The 17,884-nt window shown below is 37.8% G+C and overlaps 2 protein-coding genes across 4 annotated transcripts; both read left to right on the top strand.

Annotated features, from left to right (window-relative positions):
* On the top strand, window positions 1-13,293 carry si:dkey-234i14.2. 3 transcript variants are annotated; one of them, XR_012400560.1, is made up of 7 exons: window positions 1-77; window positions 2,320-2,430; window positions 4,426-4,612; window positions 9,165-9,313; window positions 10,357-10,470; window positions 10,575-10,705; window positions 11,663-11,923. XR_012400560.1 is itself a non-coding variant. In XM_005163216.6 (7 exons), exons 2-6 carry the CDS (start codon window positions 2,366-2,368, stop codon window positions 11,546-11,548), a joined length of 495 nt encoding a protein of 164 aa, XP_005163273.1. In that variant the 5' UTR covers window positions 1-77; window positions 2,320-2,365; the 3' UTR covers window positions 11,549-11,559; window positions 11,663-13,293. The 3 variants fall into 3 exon arrangements, 2 of the variants coding, with proteins under 2 accessions (XP_005163273.1, XP_073799548.1); XM_005163216.6 differs by lacking the exon at window positions 4,426-4,612 and adding an exon at window positions 11,513-11,559 and having other exon boundaries at window positions 11,663-13,293; XM_073943447.1 differs by lacking the exon at window positions 4,426-4,612 and having other exon boundaries at window positions 11,663-12,181.
* Window positions 13,086-17,063, top strand: urahb (urate (5-hydroxyiso-) hydrolase b). Its single transcript, NM_001200021.3, has 4 exons — window positions 13,086-13,516; window positions 14,294-14,432; window positions 14,722-14,857; window positions 16,410-17,063. Exons 2-4 carry the CDS (start codon window positions 14,296-14,298, stop codon window positions 16,497-16,499), a joined length of 363 nt encoding a protein of 120 aa, NP_001186950.2. The 5' UTR covers window positions 13,086-13,516; window positions 14,294-14,295; the 3' UTR covers window positions 16,500-17,063.
* Window positions 17,064-17,884: the final 821 nt, after the last annotated feature.

The following is a 17,884-nucleotide window of genomic DNA, read 5'->3' as shown; positions in this document are numbered from 1 at the left end:
TCAGTCAGATGATGGAGGAGCTGCAGATGAAGATGAAGCTCTCTCTGTAGACCGTGTCTCTCCGCTGCTGCTTCACTGTAAGTCTGATCTTCATCCTCTTCTTCTCTCTCTCTGCAATATACAGCAGATCAAATGTTAGTTTGTGTTGATATGCTGGACTTTTACAGCAAACACATGCACAGCTATCAGGGAAATAATCTGATTATTTGCATTTATGATTTATAGTTGTGTGTTGTGTGGGATTAAAGAGTAAAGTGACTTAAAAATGTCTGCATGAAGTGCTCTGCCAGTTTCCTTATCTTTCACACAACGACTAAATAATAATAATAATATGGACAAGATCATTTAAAATAGGGGCAGCACGGTGGTTAGCACTGTGGCCTCACAGCAGGAAGGTCTCTGGTTTGAGTCTCGGCTGGGTCAGTTGGTGTTTCTGTGTGGAGTTTGCATGTTCTCCCCGTGTTGGTGTGGGTTTTCTCCGGGTGCTCCGGTTTCCCCCACAGTCTAAACACATGCGCTATAGGGGAACTGATCAACTACACTGGTCATAGTGTATGAGTGTGTGTGAATGTGTATGAGTGTTTCCCAGTACTGGGTTGCAGCTGGAATGGCGTCCGCTGTGTAAAACATGCTGGAATAGTTGGCGGTTCATTCCACTGTGTCGACCCCTGATGAGTAAAGGACTAAGCTGAAGGAAAACGAATGGCTGGTCTGTCAGTTTCCATAGCTTCAGATTACCACACAATGACTAAATATTATTATTAACAATAAAGACACAGACAGGATCATTTCTTATTTTTATTTAATTAATGAAATCAAATTAATCTGCACTTATTTTAGCAATATTTTAGCACTAAATTGTTTTATTAATAAAAACTTTAATTATTAATAATTCATGTTTGATTTGCATTTTTTATTTAATGCTTTATTATTTTTATTCATATGCTTTTTTTTCACTGATTTTTGATTATTTTGAGAAATGTTGTTAGTAAAATGATCTGCTTTTATTAATTGTCTATTTCTTTAAGATTTAGTATTTTTGATCTTTGCTTTTAATTTTTATATTAGTAATATTTATTATTTCAGTTGTTGTTATTATCATTATTATTATAATTATTATTATTATTATTATATTATCAGTATTATGATGTTTATTATTATTATTTTTATTATTATTATTATTATTATTATTATTATTTTATTATTATTATTATTATTATTATCAATATTATTATTTTTATTATCAGTATTATTATGATGATTATTATTATTGTTATTATTATTATCAGTATTATTATTATTATTATTATTATTTTTATTATTATTATTATTATTGTTGTTTTTATTATTATCAATATTATTATTATTAATATCAGTATTATTATGATTATTATTGTTGTTTTTATTATTATTATTATTTTATTATTAGTATTATGATTATTATTAATATTCTTATTTTTATTATCATGATTATGATTGTTGTTATTATTATTATTGTTATTATTTTTATTAATATTATTATTATTATCAGTATCATTATGATAAATATTATTATTATTGTTATGATTATTGTTACTATTGTTATTATTATGATTATTATTATTTCAGTTCGTAAAGAAAATATAGAAAATTTAGGCCCAATGTTAACACGATGCGATACTTGTACTTAACTTGTACTTGTACTAAAGCTAAAGTATAAGATGTATTGAATGCTATGCTAGTTTAATAGCATTTTACACACTTATATATAATTTCTCCTACATTATATTATCTCAAACTACTAAAATGTCAATAATGCAATTCACCACCGCAAATAAACCCAAAATACAGAAACGTGTATTAATATATAATTTTTACAGTGTACAGCACCTATCTGTTCCACCTTTTACACTGTAATAATAGTAATAATAATAATAATAATAGTAGTAGTAGTAATCAGATGTAGAAAGAGTGATCTGCAGTGCTCTGATCATTAATTCTGCCGCTGTCAGAACCAATCCAGCTTATAAAAACTGAGCGTAATAAAGTGGATCTGCGCAGAGACAGACGCTGCAGGTGTTTTATTGTGCTCATTACTGGGGAAATGGTGTATATCAGCAGGACAATGATGCATCAGTGGTGTAAGTGCACTCAGTAGTGCTCACTGTGTGACAGAGATATTAATCTGCAGCACAGATGATTAACCCGGGCCAGCAGCAGATGTGGAGGAGATCTGCTGGACTCCTGGAGTTGTGCTCAGTCTGATGCGCTGAGTCTGTGCGTGTGTGTGTGTGTGTATGTGTGTGTGTGTGTGTGTGTGTGTGTTCTTGTATTATTCAGATAATTTAGAGGATCCAGAGGATTATTGAGGAGTTTACAGCACAACATGACGGGGGTCCTGAGAGACTCCAAACACAGACTGATGAAGAGCCCTCGACACCAGCCCTACAGGTACATCACACACACTCACACACACTCGCATGCACACACACACACAAATACATTAACAGACTTGTGAACACATTCAAAGACGCAGAAACACACACACACACACAAACTCATGCACACACATACACAGGCACACACACAGACCAAAACTTACACACATTTACGGACTCACGCACACAAACACACACACATATTCACAGACTTACACACACACACACATATGCGCGCACACACATTCACAGACTCATGCACACACACACAGGCATAGTCTCTCACACACATTCTTACACAAACATACACACACAGACTCATGCTCACACACACACACATTCACAGACTCACACACTCATATACATATACACATTTACAGCGAAAGAGAGAGAGACACACACACACAGAGACTTACACACGTTCACAGACTCACACACACACACACACACACACAAACACACAGAACACATTCACAGACTCTATAACACACACATACAGACACATTCTCACACACATACACACAGACTCATGCACACACACACACACACACACACACACACACAAATACATTAACAGACTTGTGAACACATTCAAAGACGCAGAAACACACACACACACACAAACTCATGCACACACATACACAGGCACATTCACAGACTCGTGTACACACATACACACACACACACACACACACACACACACAAACACACTAAACATTTACACTCTCTCTCTTACACACATACATGCACACACACACTGACTTATGCACACACATTAAGTACATTTACACACACACACACTGAGTACATTGACAGACACACACACAGACTCACACATACACACACATACACATATATTCACAGAAACACACACACACATAGACAAATACACACAAAACAGAATCACATACGGATTTACAGACACACACACACACACCCACATGCATGCACACATTCACAGACTCAAGCCCACACACAGACTCACACTAAACGCATATAATCACACACTACGCACATGAAAGCATTGTCCCTCGCAACACACTGCACACACAAGTTGTTGAGGAGCAGTGCGGTAACGCTGGCGTCGTGACGTATGCAAGCGCTTATGATGAGAGCAGCAGACAGAACTCAATGTCCTTCCCATAATGCACTTTAAGATGTACAAGGTCTGTAATGCAGTTTCACACTCCATTTAATCTCATTTACCTTCTGCGCATCACACACACACACACACACACACACACACACACACACACACACACACATTATGAATTGTCTGAGATCTGCATAATGCTGTAGAGTGTTTCCTCCATCGTCTCCTGTGTGTGTGTGTGTCTCAGCTGGGTTATTTGCCTCTTGTTAAGTGTTTCCACACATCAGGGCTTTTCTCCTGTGTGTGGATGATCAGAAGAGCTGACGTCTCATTGGTTCTGGCCTGCGGTCAGATTGAGCTGCTGTTACTGCATTAGAGATTCAACACATTTCATCTGCATTTTAAACGCCTGCTGTAGAGCTGGAATCACACACACACACACACACACACACACACACACACACACACACACACACACACACACACACACACTGTTGATGCATAGAAACTGATTTACAAAACATTTAAGGACTTTTAAACATTTAATTGGTATATGTCAGGGTTTGCTGTCTTCATCATTTTCATTTTCTAAAAGGGAAGCAAATCAGTCTGACTGTAAAGCGAGGTAATAGCACAGCTCTCATCCACAGGTGTAGTGCAGCAGGGTCCAGTTGCACAATGTAGATTAATGCTTGGGTTCATTTCTGATCGCTCAGCTTCAGCATAAGCGTTAGTAATAGTGACGCTGGCCTTTACCAACAGCGCTCATAAAGCGGTTCAGACACTCTGAACAGTGTTCGTGGCTCAGATGTGCAGCTGAGAGCGGGTTATTTTAGGAGCTGGATGTCAGTATGGAAAGACTCTTTTATCCCACAGTTTAGAGCAGCAGTCTGACCCGCTCTGATCCTATTGCAGACTAGTGTACATCTCGCTCAGTCACAGCCGTGAGTCATTTACAGCTCCCTATCTGAGGATCAGAGGCTCTATCGGGACTGTGTGGAATCCAGCGAAAACTGAGAGAGAGGGATAAAACAGTGGGAAAGGACCAGATATGTTGTTTGAGCAGCAGATTCAGCCTCAGAGTTTTGGAAAACACACACAGGTGATCATCACTCTACAACACAAGCACTGATGCTAACATATTTAAAGCTGCACAAGTGGAAATCAATATAGTCTTCACTTCTCAGTTGATTAGTTCTATTTCTACAGTGGTGGAGCTTTCTGATGTAGAAACAAGATGCCATCCACCCAACAACGTACATACAAACCAGTCTACTTTACTAACCAACTACAACCTACCATGCCGCTCTAACAACCAAATAACCAAACAACCAGTCAATCTAGTAGTCAATCAGTCAGTCTATCAATTAACCCGTCTACCAATTAATCTAGCAACCAATTATTCAATCAATCAGTCAGTCAACTAATCAGTTAAACAAACCAACGAATCAATTAATCAACTAACCAATCAATTAAACAAACAATGAATCAGCCAGCCAATCAATCCATAATCAATCAATTAATCAATCAACCAATTAAATCTGCCAAACAATTATTCAACTAACATACCAATCAATCAATTAGTCAACCAATCAAACAATGAATCAGTCAATCAACCCACCAATCAACCGACCAACCAACCAACCAACCAATCAATCAACCAACCAACCCACCAATCAATCAACCAACCAACCAACCAACCGTCCCACCAATCAATCAACCAACCGACCCACCAATCAATCAATCAGCCAACCAACCGACTAATCAGTCAACCAGCCAACCAATTAATCAATCAGTCAATCAATTAATCAACCAACCAATCAATTGATCAATCAATAAATACATAAAAAACCAATAAATCAATCAACCAATCAGCCAACCAAATAATCAACCAACCAACCAATCAATCAGCCAAACAATTATTCAAACAACCAACCAATCAATTTATCAACCAATCAATCAATCAACCAGCCAACCAATCGATCAATCAGCCAATCAGTTAATCAACCAACCAATCAATTGATAAATTAAATAATTAACCAATAAATTAATCAAACAATCAACCAACCAATCAACCAAACAATTATTCAACTAACCAACCAATCAATTTATCAAACAATCAATCAATCAACCAACCCCATCAATCATTTAACCAGCTAACCAAGTTATCAATCAACCAATCAATTAATCAACCAACTAACCAATCAATTGATCGATTAATCAATTAAATAAATCAACCAATCACTCATCCAATCAAACAATTAATCAACCAATCAATTTATCAATCAAGCAGTCAACCAACCAACCAACCTATCAATTATTCAACCAGCCAACCAATCAATCAATCAGCCAATTAATTAATCAACCTACCAGCCAATCAATAAATAAATCAGCCAACCAATCAATCAATGAACCAACCAAACAACCAATCAATCAATCAGCCAATCAATCAATCAGTACCAGTTAACCTACTCCACAAAGCAGCCAGTGATCAGTTTGTTTTGTGGTCAGTGTTTATATAGAGCAAATGTTATATGCAGGACACTTCATCAGTTCAGTTTTACTCCAGTGCGTGTCATTTCACCTGCATTAGCTCTGCTGTGCACAGATCGTGAACTCTCCTCCAGTAGCTCAAGTATTTGTTTAGCTCAGTGTTGTTCTCCTCACGCAGGTGCAGTCGCAGTACCCAATCTCAGCAGTTTGAGTCTGTCATACTAATATAAACCAGTACTGTTCTGTGGATTTGCTCATGCATCCAGAACCTCTGCGTTCAGTTCTGTAGACGCAGCATTTACTGGCTCCTTATTCCCCTGCTCATCTCAAATGGTCAAGTTTTGATTTTTAACTGTGCTGAAATGGCAGAACATTCCCTTCCACTCCATTACCCTCCGCTGCCGTGATCCCAGTTCATTTCCACTCAGTCTGAATCAGTGAGTGTGAATTACCTCAGGGGGAGACGGATCATGTCAGACTGGTGAAGGTTTCTCATTTACCGCCGTGTGTCCTGCAATGACTTACAGTTAAGCAGCAAACAGATGCGCTAATGATGCCGCAGATGAGCAGCTACAGTCATGCATCAGAATAATCCTGTATTTCCCTCATGATGTCTTTATTGCTGTCTTTGTGGAGCTGATATTCAATAATTCAGTATATTGTGAGAATGAGCATGCACTGTTATTTAAACATTGCAGTGGCGTTCACAACAGCAGCGAATGCGTTGCTTAATTAGCATAATAGTGCAAACATTACATTTTCTATGCAGTAAACCAACAATCAACCAACCAATCAGTTAGTCAATGCAGCAACATAAGCCCATACCCTAGCGTGTGTGTGTCCCGATGTGCATGAATGAGTGTTGCTAAAGTGCGTGCGTCGTATGGAGCGTTTGATTCAGACGTGTTCCCCTCTGTGCGCCGTCACACAGAGACTGAACTCTGGATAATGAAGCTTGTCTGAGAGATCAGCCTGTCACTTTGGAAGAAAATCTCATTAGTTTTAGGAGACCTCTCTGTGTGACGCCTGAACCCATTTCCTTCAGTGGACAGAGAACGTGTTAGCGCTGTGGCTGTGCAGTTGTGTGGTTAGCGCACATGCTATACACACATCATACATCATACAGTCACATGTTATGCTATTTAGACATGAGTTTCACATGAGAATGCTCCAACATCACACATTTCACGCTGGACGGATTATTGTGTTTTCATGTGTTTCCGCTTATTTCATATTATGCTGCACGTGTGTTTTATAAATATTCTTCGTAATTCACTTTTGACATGTTCCACAAGTGTTCCATGTGTGCTTTTTGTGTTCCACGTATTTCATAGTTTATATTTGTTCCATAAATGTTCTTCATAGTTCACATTTCACATGTTCTACATATTTAATGTTTTTTTTTACATGTTCCACATATTTGAGACGTTTCGGGTTTCACAATTGTTTAACATATTTAACGTTTTGCATGTTACACAAGTGTTTCAAGCATTTATTATGTTTTACGTGTTCCACATATTTAACGTTTCACATTTTACGTGTTCCACGTATTGAAGGTTTAAGTGTTCCATGTATTTAACGTTTACGTGTTCCACGTGTTTAACATTTTACGTGTTCCACGTATTTAAGGTTTAAGTGTTTCACGTATTTAAAATTTTTACGGTTCCACATATTTAACGCTTACATGTTCCACGTATTTAACATTTTACATGTTTCACGTATTTAAGGTTTACGTGTTCCACGTGTTTAACATGTTTTACGTGTTCTACAAATTTAACATTTCACCAGTTTCAGGTATTTAACGTTTACATGTTCCACGTATTTAACATTTTACGTGTTCCAGATATTTAACATTTTAACGGTTCCACATATTTAACGCTTACATGTTCCACGTATTTAACATTTTATGTGTTCCACATAATTAAGGTTTACGTGTTCCATGTGTTTGGCATGTTTTACGTGTTCTACGTATTTAACATTTTACCAGTTCAACATATTTATTGTTAACATGTTCCACGTATTTAACATTTTACGTTTTCTACAAATTTAAGGTTTAAGTGTTCCACAAATTTAACGTTTACGTGTTTCACGTGTTTAATATTTTACGTGTTCTACAAATTTAACATTTTACCGATTTTACGTATTTAATGTTTACATGTTCCATGTATTTAACGTTTACATGTTCCATGTATTTAACGTTTACATGTTCCATGTATTTAACGTTTATGTGTTCCAAGTATATAAGGTTTTACACGTTCCACATATTTAACCTTTACATGTTCCACGTATTTAACATTTTAAGTGTTCCACATAGTTAACATTGACATGTTCCACATGTTTACTGTTTACATGTTCCACATATTTAATGTTTACATGTTCCACGTGTTTAACGTTAACTTGTTCCACGTATTTAACGTTTACATGTTCCACGTATTTAACATCTTAAGTTTTCCACGTATTTAACATTTGACATGTTCCACATATTTAACGTTTACATGTTCCACGTATTTAACATTTTAAGTGTTCCACATAGTTAACATTGACATGTTCCACATATTTAATGTTTTACATGTTCCAGATAATTAAAATTGACATGTTCCACGTGTTTAACGTTTACTTGTTCCACGTATTTAACGTTTACATGTTCCACGTATTTAACATCTTAAGTTTTCCACGTATTTAACATTTGACATGTTCCACATATTTAACGTTTACATGTTCCAAGTGTTTAATGTATACGTGTTCCACGTATTTAACGTTTTACGGGTTCCACGTATTTAACATTTGACATGTTCCACAAATTTAACGTTTACATGTTCCAAGTGTTTAACGTATACGTGTTCCACGTATTTAACGTTTTAGGGGTTCCACATATTTAACGTTTACATGTTCCAAGTGTTTAACGTATACGTGTTCCACATATTTAACGTTTTACGGGTTCCACGTATTTAACATTTGACATGTTCCACATATTTAACGTTTACATGTTCCAAGTGTTTAACGTTTACGTGTTCCACGTATTTAACGTTTTAGGGGTTTCACATGTTCAACGTTACATGTTCCACGTATTTAACATTTTATGTGTTAGACAAGTAGTCAGAATCTGCCTGTCGTTAGCTTCGCAGTGTGTTTCAGCTCATTGACCTGTTGTTCATTTCCAGGGTTTTCGATTATCAGCATGTTCCGAGTGCGGCGGGTGATTTCGCATCTTTACGGCGGTGTTCGTCTTTTTCTTCATCCTCCAAAAGCCTGTGGTCCAGCAAAGAGAGAGCGCAGAGCAGACACTCGACCAGGAGCACAAGATCACAGCGTAAGAGCACACACACACACAGTGGTTTAAGGTTACTCTGTTGCCCCCTTGAGGTCTGGAGTTTGCCTCAGAAATGTGAGTGATGCAGGTGTTTATGCTGCAGTTTCCGCATGTCTCCTGTATTTCGTACCGCAGGATTGTGTTTGTTTGTGTATATAATAGTGTTTTCGTGAGCGTGTATAACTTTGAGCGCCTCTGCTGTGAAACTCCAGATGGTTTCTTCATTAACATCCTCCCTCCGCTACAGGACAAATCCCTCAGTAATCAAACCTAGCCTATCACCAGAAGCAATTATAGCAAATTAATAGTGCATAACCAATAAGAAGTGTTTATAGTGCTTTATTACAAGCCCTAATAGGTTTTACTGCCGGCGGATCACAGTAGAATGAGTTTGCCTTTGTCGCTGCGAGGTCAAAGCACTCTTTAATGGCCGCCGCTGAGCTGGAATGGCTTTTTTAAATCCAGCTGGGATTGGGGGGGGGGGGGGGGTGTTCGGGTCGTGTTTTCATGCTGTGGGAAACAAAAACCAGTCCAATCAAAGTTTCCTTCATTAGTGACGCCAGAAGAGTTGCTGATATCAGGGCATGGAATTAATCTGTGGACTATTTAGTTCTTTTTCGAACAAGTTTAAAGCTTAAGTGTGTCGTGTTGATGCTGAACAGAGCATTGTAATAATGACATAATCAAAAAGTCAATGTTACTTCAACTTATTTTAATCCATTAATCGAGTCTCAGCTTTATTTTTTAAGTTATGCACATTTTACCTTGTTTTAAGCCATTTAGTTGATGTATGTTGATGTGACTTGTACACTAAAATTGAAGGCAGCAATACATTATTACACTGTCGGCACTTACATAGTGGATCAGCCAATGGTGTGAGTTTGGGGCGGAGCTACATCTCAGTGATGTGTGAGGGGCGGGGCAGAAGAGTAAGGTTGGGAAACCTGTGTGTTCTGATATTGTTTGTTGTGTGGTTTGTGTTGTGATGCTGTGTGTTTTGTGATGTGTGTTTTCATGTTGTGTGTGTGTTGTTCTGTCTGCAGTGTGTCTGGAGGAGCTGGTGTGTATTAGGAAAGAGCTGACGGTCATTAAGTCTCAGATCGACGAGCTGCTGGAGAGTCTGGAGCGGATGGAGAGTCAGGAGCAGCAGACCTGCGGTAAACACACTTTCTGTGTGTGTGTGTGTGTGTGTGTGTGTGTGTGTCTATCTACGTATCTACATGCATGGTTCTCTGTATGTGTGTGTGTGTGTGTTCCTCAGAGGACGGTGTGGTGTATTCTCCTGCTCTTCATGGCTCTGTCAACAGTGTGGATTCGTCTGGATCTTCTTCTCCCTCGAGGACAGACAGAGAACCACAGAGAACACACACAGAAGAAGAAGACAGACCAGATGTAAACACAACACAACACAAACACAACTGACCGCCAACTATTCCAGCATTAGTTTTACACAGCGGATGTCCTTCCAGCTGCAACCCAGTACTGGGAAGCACCCATACCCACTCATTCACACAAACTTATACACTACGGCCAGTGTAGTTGATCAGTTCCCCTATAGCGCATGTGTTTGGACTGTGGGGGAAACCGGAGCACCTGGAGGAAACCCACGCCAACACAGGGAGAACATGCAAACTCCACACAGAAACACCAACTGACCTAGCTGAGACTCAAACCAGTGACCTTCTTGCTGTGAGGTGATCGTGCTGCCCACTGCGCCACCGTGATGCCCTATATCTATATATATCAGACAGAAGAACACACACACATAACATGTTGATGGAGGAAAACACACACACATAAAACACAAACACATAACAGACAAAGATAACCCCCACACACACACACACACACACACACACACACAGATAGAGTAAAACACACACACACACAGAGGAACACTGATTTAATCAATGATAGGCAAAATCAATCAGTCACAGTTTGACCAATCTACAAACGATACCTGTTGCTGCTGTTACGCCTCAGGTGTGTGTTATTCTCCAATAATTCAACAACCCAGAGTGTATTACACTGATTATACCACAGATTATACACAGCTCCATCAGCGAATCACAATCAAGCATTCAACACTGTAGCGTAAACACAAATAACTGCCATTTTAAGAGAGTGTGTGTGTGTGTGTGTGTGTGTGTGTGTGTGTGTGTGTGTGTGTGTGTGTGTGTGTGTGTGTGTGTTTACCAGGTTAATGAAGATGAATCAGATTTGTTCTACATGTAGTGTGTTTTCAGGTACGTCTGAATGAGTAACTTAATAATAATAATAATAATAATAATAATAATAATAATAAATGTGTGTGTTTATTCTGAGTATTTACTTTTCCTTTCATTTCAGACATGGTGTGTTTTGGGAAAGCTGATGGTGTGAAGAAGAGATGTTTGATCTGGTGGAAGATGAATGATGTGTGTTATGATGATGATGATGATGATGATGATTTGAGCTGTTCTGTGATGGCCTGATGGCGTCACACTCATTCACATCATCAGTTTCTGCTTTGGCTCCACTTTGATTATTTGTGTGTTTCCATGCTCTGTTTATGGCTCGACTGATATGGGTTATTAAACACCGGCTGCCAATAACACTATCTAAATATAACTTCATCAGCCTGATTTATTAAAAATGACACATGCTTCAGATTTATGACCCACACACTGCTTATTTAACCCAAATGTAAACAGACACAACCACTGGAGCCTACCTCAGTTTTTAACTAGATTTTGTGTGTGTGTGAAAGCAAGTCACATGTATATAGTTACATATCTGACTTTATTCATCTGTTTAGTCATTTTATTATGGAAAAAGTTGGTTCTGAAACTGTTTTTTAGAGTTCTGGATAAACTAGTTGCATGTTAGTTCAGTTTAGCAGTGATAAGCCCTCCTGTGAAATGTTTTTTTTATTTATTTCTTATTTTCCAAGTGATGTTTTCCAACACGCGTTTAAACATAAAAGCTTTAATAACTAATTTCTGATAACTGATATCTCTTGTCTTTGCTGAGATGACAGAACATAATATTTTACTAGATATTTTACAAGATACTAGTATTCAGATTAAAGTGTGATTTAAATGCTAGGCTAATTAGACAGGTCATTGACATCAACATTATATTGATAATAATACTGACTTTTTTTTACATGTATATATATATATATATATATATATATATATATATATATATATATATATATATATATATATATATATATACATACACACAATTGAAGAATATAATAGAAAATAGTGTGAAACATTGGGAAATATCTAGAAAAGAACTAAATATTTCACAGGAGAGCGAATAGTTGTCTTCAACTGTGTGTAAAATACCATTGAATGCTTTAATTAGGTTTCTGTATGTGTTCATCAACAGAAATAAACATTGATGTATGTGTTTTTTATCTAAATGCGATAACAGGCTTGATACATGTTTTGTACAAGGCATCATCTATAACCGTTATGGTTTTTGGTGCTCATTTTAACCATTAACTACCTGTTCATTTTTAACTAAATGATCTGCTCGGCTTATCCTCCAATTCAGCTGCTAAATCCACCGATGAGTTGTTTGATCCACGTTATTTGTCAGGATTTTGTTCTCAGACTGCTCCTGTGTGTTGCACTAGTTTCCTCCACATCTCCTCGAAAGCCTTCTGTTGTGTTCTGATGTGTTTTTGCACTGTTGTAGTAGCCATAGACATTATATAATAGAGGTTTACTCTGCTATGATCTAAACAGCTCCATTAAGCAAACCGTTCGGATGACCGGATTAAGATGGCGGCGGCATTGACGTACCATCCAGCGGTTAATTTAAAAAATGACTTTCGGCCAATCAGAATCAAGTATTCAACGGCTTCGTAGGACTATGTTAGCGAATGTGTCTTTTGTAGGAATCTGTGAGTCTGTAAAGCTCTTTCTGACCGAGTTTCATGTGTTTTCCAATAAAATGGAGGCTGAAGTCATGGCTGAAGTGCATCTGTGCTCGAGCTGGACTTATTTACTCTGTTTTTCCACCTCTATGTAACGCTATAATCCTCAGAGCTGATTCTGATCTCTGACTCTGAATTTCTGTCGTGTTAAAGATTAACTGGCGGTTTGTTTTGTTGATGAACTCATTGAAACTGATCAAACAGTGCTGATCCTCATATAAACAGCAGGAGCACGCGCATTTACTCACAGCACTGACGACTCTCAACAGGTAAGAGGTTTACATATTCATTATTTCAGAGCTGTATTACTTTCAATCATGTTTAAAAGCAACATGAACATTTGGGCTCTAATATTACACTAGGTTTCTCATTGTAAACACTATTGCTTCATTTTAAATAGACCTAAAACATGTGCCAAAATAACTCCTTGTTTGAATCAAGAAGTGCCCTCAAAAGATTCTTTTTGATCAATTTTAATGCTTCTTCAGTTTAAATGAATAGAAATTAAGTTAGCAAATTGTTAATCTAGTTTATCTTTTCTACATTGAATGATTTAAATGTTTATAAAAGCTCAAACAAGAGCTTTAAAGTCCAGTAAATGACATATGTGCATGATTTAAAATATATTTTTGATGTTAACTTTACAGTTCACATTATTTGTTAAGTAATTAATTGTATTTTACAGTGTATTTTGTTTTAAGGACAACACATTCTGTTGCCTTTATTAAAATCAACAACAATTAAACGAAAACTGTGTTGGACTGCACTCTATAAAATAATATAGATGTTATTTCAACACAGTTTTTGCTACTAAAAATGCTTGATTATTTTTTTAGAATCAGATTTAACCCAAGATTTGAGTTTGTCTATATTTTACCTATTAGCTATTGACTTCATTAGACCTCATTGACAACCAATCAAAACAAACCAAATCCAGTCATATGAGGACTAAATTTTGTGGAGCCTTCAAATTTTTTGACATCAAGAACCATTGGAAAATATGTATTTTAAATGGATGTTAATAAATTGTTAATGTGTGTGTGTAGCGATGTCTTCAGCATCAGACATCAGTCCTCTGAGCACACACGTGCTGAACACCGGCGATGGGGTCCCGGCTCAGAGGATGACCCTCAGTCTGCACCGGCTGGAGCCCCGCATCACCGTCTGGAGCCTCGTCACCGTCGGGTCCGTACACACACACACACACAGCCACTGTCTCTGTTTATTTTTTCAATAAAGAAATTATTTTCATACAGTAATTGCAATTTAGATCTTTTTTCAGATCAAATGTTAGTATTTTTGTTAATATTGTGTGTTTTTAAAGTGCTGTAATATAGGGACGTCTTCAGGACCCCAAAAACAACTTTACTAAATCCAAAACTGTTGTTAGAGAATGTAAACGGTCAGAAGTGTTTGAAGATTTACTGTGTGTGTGTGTGTGTGTGTGTGTGTGTGTGTGTGTGTGTGTGTGCAGGAGCACGAATGAGGACGGCCGCTGTCCAGGCCTGATCAGCAGAGACGCCTTCACTCCAGGAATGTACAAGATGCGCTTCGAGACGCAGCAGTACTGGGAGAGTCTGGGTCAGTCCAGCTTCTACCCCTATGTGGAGGTCTGTGCAGCAGAACAGGGCTTCTTTAGTGCACTGTCACATTACTTTACTAGTTCCTTTACAGTTAGCATGAAGCTGAAGTCAATATTTTTTTACTAAGTCAATATTTTCCTGCTTTTGTGATGTACATCCAACTGAAATGGTCCTAAATGAGAGTAAAATGTAGGGTGTTGCGTGATTTCATCTTTTGGGAATTGATTGGATTGTTGGAAGATGGCCGTTGCTAACAAAATGAAGAGAGATTGATGAATGGATGAAAGCAGGAAAGAAATGAGACGCTGACTTATAGCCCCGCCCTGAATGACTGATTGCCCCGCCCTACAGGACAAATAGCCCCGCCATAAAAAGGTGATAGGCCTGCCAGGAATAATGGCCATGCTTTAATGCACTGGTAGCTCCGCCCTAAAGGCCTGATATCCCTCCCCCAAAGGACTGATAACCTTGCCCCTGAAGGACTGAAAGACCAAAGCTAAAGGACTGATAGACCATAGCTAAAGGACTGATAGCTCCGCCCTAAAGGACTAATAGCCACGCCCTAATGCACTGATAGCACAGCCATAAAGGACTGATAGCCACGCCTTAATTGACTGATATCTCCACCCAGAAAGACTGATAGCCCCACCCTAAAGGACTGGTAGCTCAACCCTAAAAGACTAATAGCCCTGCCCTAAAGTATTGGTGGCCCCGCCCCTAAATGACTGATAGCTACTCTCTAAAGGACTGATAGCTCAACCCTAAAGGACTAATAGCCCTGCCCTAAAGTATTGATGGCCCCAACCCTAAAGCACTAACCCTAACCCTGCCCTGAAAGAATTATAGCTCCGCCCTTAAAAAACCCTCCCTAAAGGACTGATTGTTCCAGCCTAAATGCCACATAGCCCTGCCCTAAAGAATTGAGAGCCCCACCCTAAAGCACTAATAGCTCCACCCTAAATGAGGAATAGCCCCATCCTAAAGTATTGATACCCCGCCCCTAAATGACTAATAGTGCACCCTACAGGAGCGATAGTCCCACCATAAAAGACTAATAGCCCCGCCTCAATGCACTAATATCCACATCTTAATTGACTGATGGCTCCACCCTAAATGATGATAGCGCTGCCCTAAAGTATTGATACCCCGCCCCTAAATGACTAATAGTGCACCCTACAAGACGATAGCTCCGCCATAAAAGACCAATAGCCACGCCTTAATGCACTGATAGCTCCGCCCCTAAATCACAGATAGCCCCATCCCTAAAGCACAGATAGCCCCGTCCTACAGGACTAATAGCTCCACCCCTAAAGCATAAATAGCCCCGCCCTACAGGACTGACAGCTCCACCCCAAAGGACCAATAGCTAAAAAGATGGAAGATTATAAGGGCGAATGAACTTTTAATAATGAAGTGTACAGGTACATCATTTATAACAGGTACATGCAAATAAGAGGAGTAAATTCTGATTTCATGGTGACTTTAAATAAGTAATCTGCTTTTGTTGCTTGCACCACATTACCTCAAACACCATCTATAGTCACAGAGGAACGTCACTCAGCTCTTCTTCTTCTTCCAGATCATCTTCACAATAACAGACGTGGATCAGAGGCTTCATGTGCCGCTGCTGATCAGCAGATTCTCCTACAGCACATACAGAGGCAGCTGAGATGACAAGCACAGGGCCGCATTCACCAAACATTTTCCTATATGAACCTGTGTACAGACAAACCGAGTAAACAGAGAACAGTCTGCAGCTGAGTGGGGGCGGGGTTTACTGCTTTTCTGTGAGTGATGTCATAACACAGAGAGGGGGAGGAGCCTCTGATAGATTTGATTCATTGAAGTAACAGAGCCCAATTTTAAGTTTCCTTATTCAAATAAACGAGTCAACATCCGAATACTGCCCTGTTTAAATAAAGATTTTAAAATGCAGATTAATTGCACTGCAAAAGTATGTTCCTTGCTTTTAATGTTTTGGACATTCTATAAACATTGTCTTGCAGTGTTAAGTTAGTGTATTTTCTTAGGAGATAATTGACTATATTTTCATTTATTCTCCTCTGTTTAATTTAGAAGCTACTTTAATTCTAAGATGTTTTGTAAGAGCGAGCTCAGTCTATTACACACCACAGCGTTACTTTCTGAATGGACATTTAAATGTAATATTTGGATTTATTATTTTCATTCTATAAAAATAAAGTTTTATGAACACAATTTAGTGTTTGTTGAAGTCTTGGCTTTATTATTCATTCATATAACAAATTTCAAATCCTTTTGTAACAAAAATACTCAAATCAATTACATGCACACATTGAAATATATTTAATGCATCAAATATTCTCTATAATGCATGCATGAATCCAGCTAAAATGATTATTTATAAATATTTGTTAACATCTCTGTGTACTTTAATCTTGCTGGCTGCCTAGATCAATAAACGATTGGCTTTATGAGCAATTCTGTACCATGTTTGGTGATTAAATGATTATTAATGAAGATACCTGCTGTAAATGTTTAGTTATAGGAATAATGTTGAAAAGAAAGCCATCAGTGTGATGATGTTTGTTTTTAACGGCTGATTTATTTCTGTTTAAAGAGTGTTTTACATTAATTCGGGAAAATGTCACCGGAGTTCTCAGAGGGACAATGCTGAAATGAAATTTTAATTAGAACCTCAAAGTTCAAGAGTATTTGTTCATTACATGACATTATTAGAGGAGAAAAGGCACACCCAGGCTTGAGACTTGTTAGACTGAAGATATTTCTGCAAATCTGGTGTGTTTGTTTAACATTAGTTTAATCAAAATTAAGGAGGCCGTACAGGATATTATATTTAGTCTATTTCTTTTAAGGTTTTTAAGTAATTAATTAACTTATATGTTATTATTTTTATGCTATGATGAACACACTGGAATGTAAAGATGTGTAAACCTATAGTAAATGTCTGTATGCACGATCAGACTAAACAAGGAGTTTTTGATTAATAAAATAAATAATATCTGAAAGTTGCAATGTCACTCATTTTAAAAACTCTAATCAACTTTTCTGAAT

Source organism: Danio rerio, chromosome 25, assembly GCF_049306965.1.
Source record: "Danio rerio strain Tuebingen ecotype United States chromosome 25, GRCz12tu, whole genome shotgun sequence".
NCBI classification, from domain to species: Eukaryota; Metazoa; Chordata; class Actinopteri; order Cypriniformes; family Danionidae; genus Danio; species Danio rerio.
This window is presented reverse-complemented; position numbering and strand designations above follow the sequence as displayed.

Coding starts and splice junctions, on each gene's coding strand:
- si:dkey-234i14.2 (XM_005163216.6), top strand. CDS start 2,366: ATGACGGGGGTCCTGAGAGACTCCAAACACAGACTGATGAAGAGCCCT. Junction 10,471..10,574: donor TCAGGAGCAGCAGACCTGCG/GTAAACACACTT, acceptor TGTGTTCCTCAG/AGGACGGTGTGGTGTATTCT. Junction 10,706..11,512: donor AAGAAGAAGACAGACCAGAT/GTAAACACAACA, acceptor TGTGTTTACCAG/GTTAATGAAGATGAATCAGA.
- urahb (NM_001200021.3), top strand. CDS start 14,296: ATGTCTTCAGCATCAGACATCAGTCCTCTGAGCACACACGTGCTGAAC. Junction 14,433..14,721: donor TGGAGCCTCGTCACCGTCGG/GTCCGTACACAC, acceptor GTGTGTGTGCAG/GAGCACGAATGAGGACGGCC. Junction 14,858..16,409: donor GCTTCTACCCCTATGTGGAG/GTCTGTGCAGCA, acceptor TTCTTCTTCCAG/ATCATCTTCACAATAACAGA.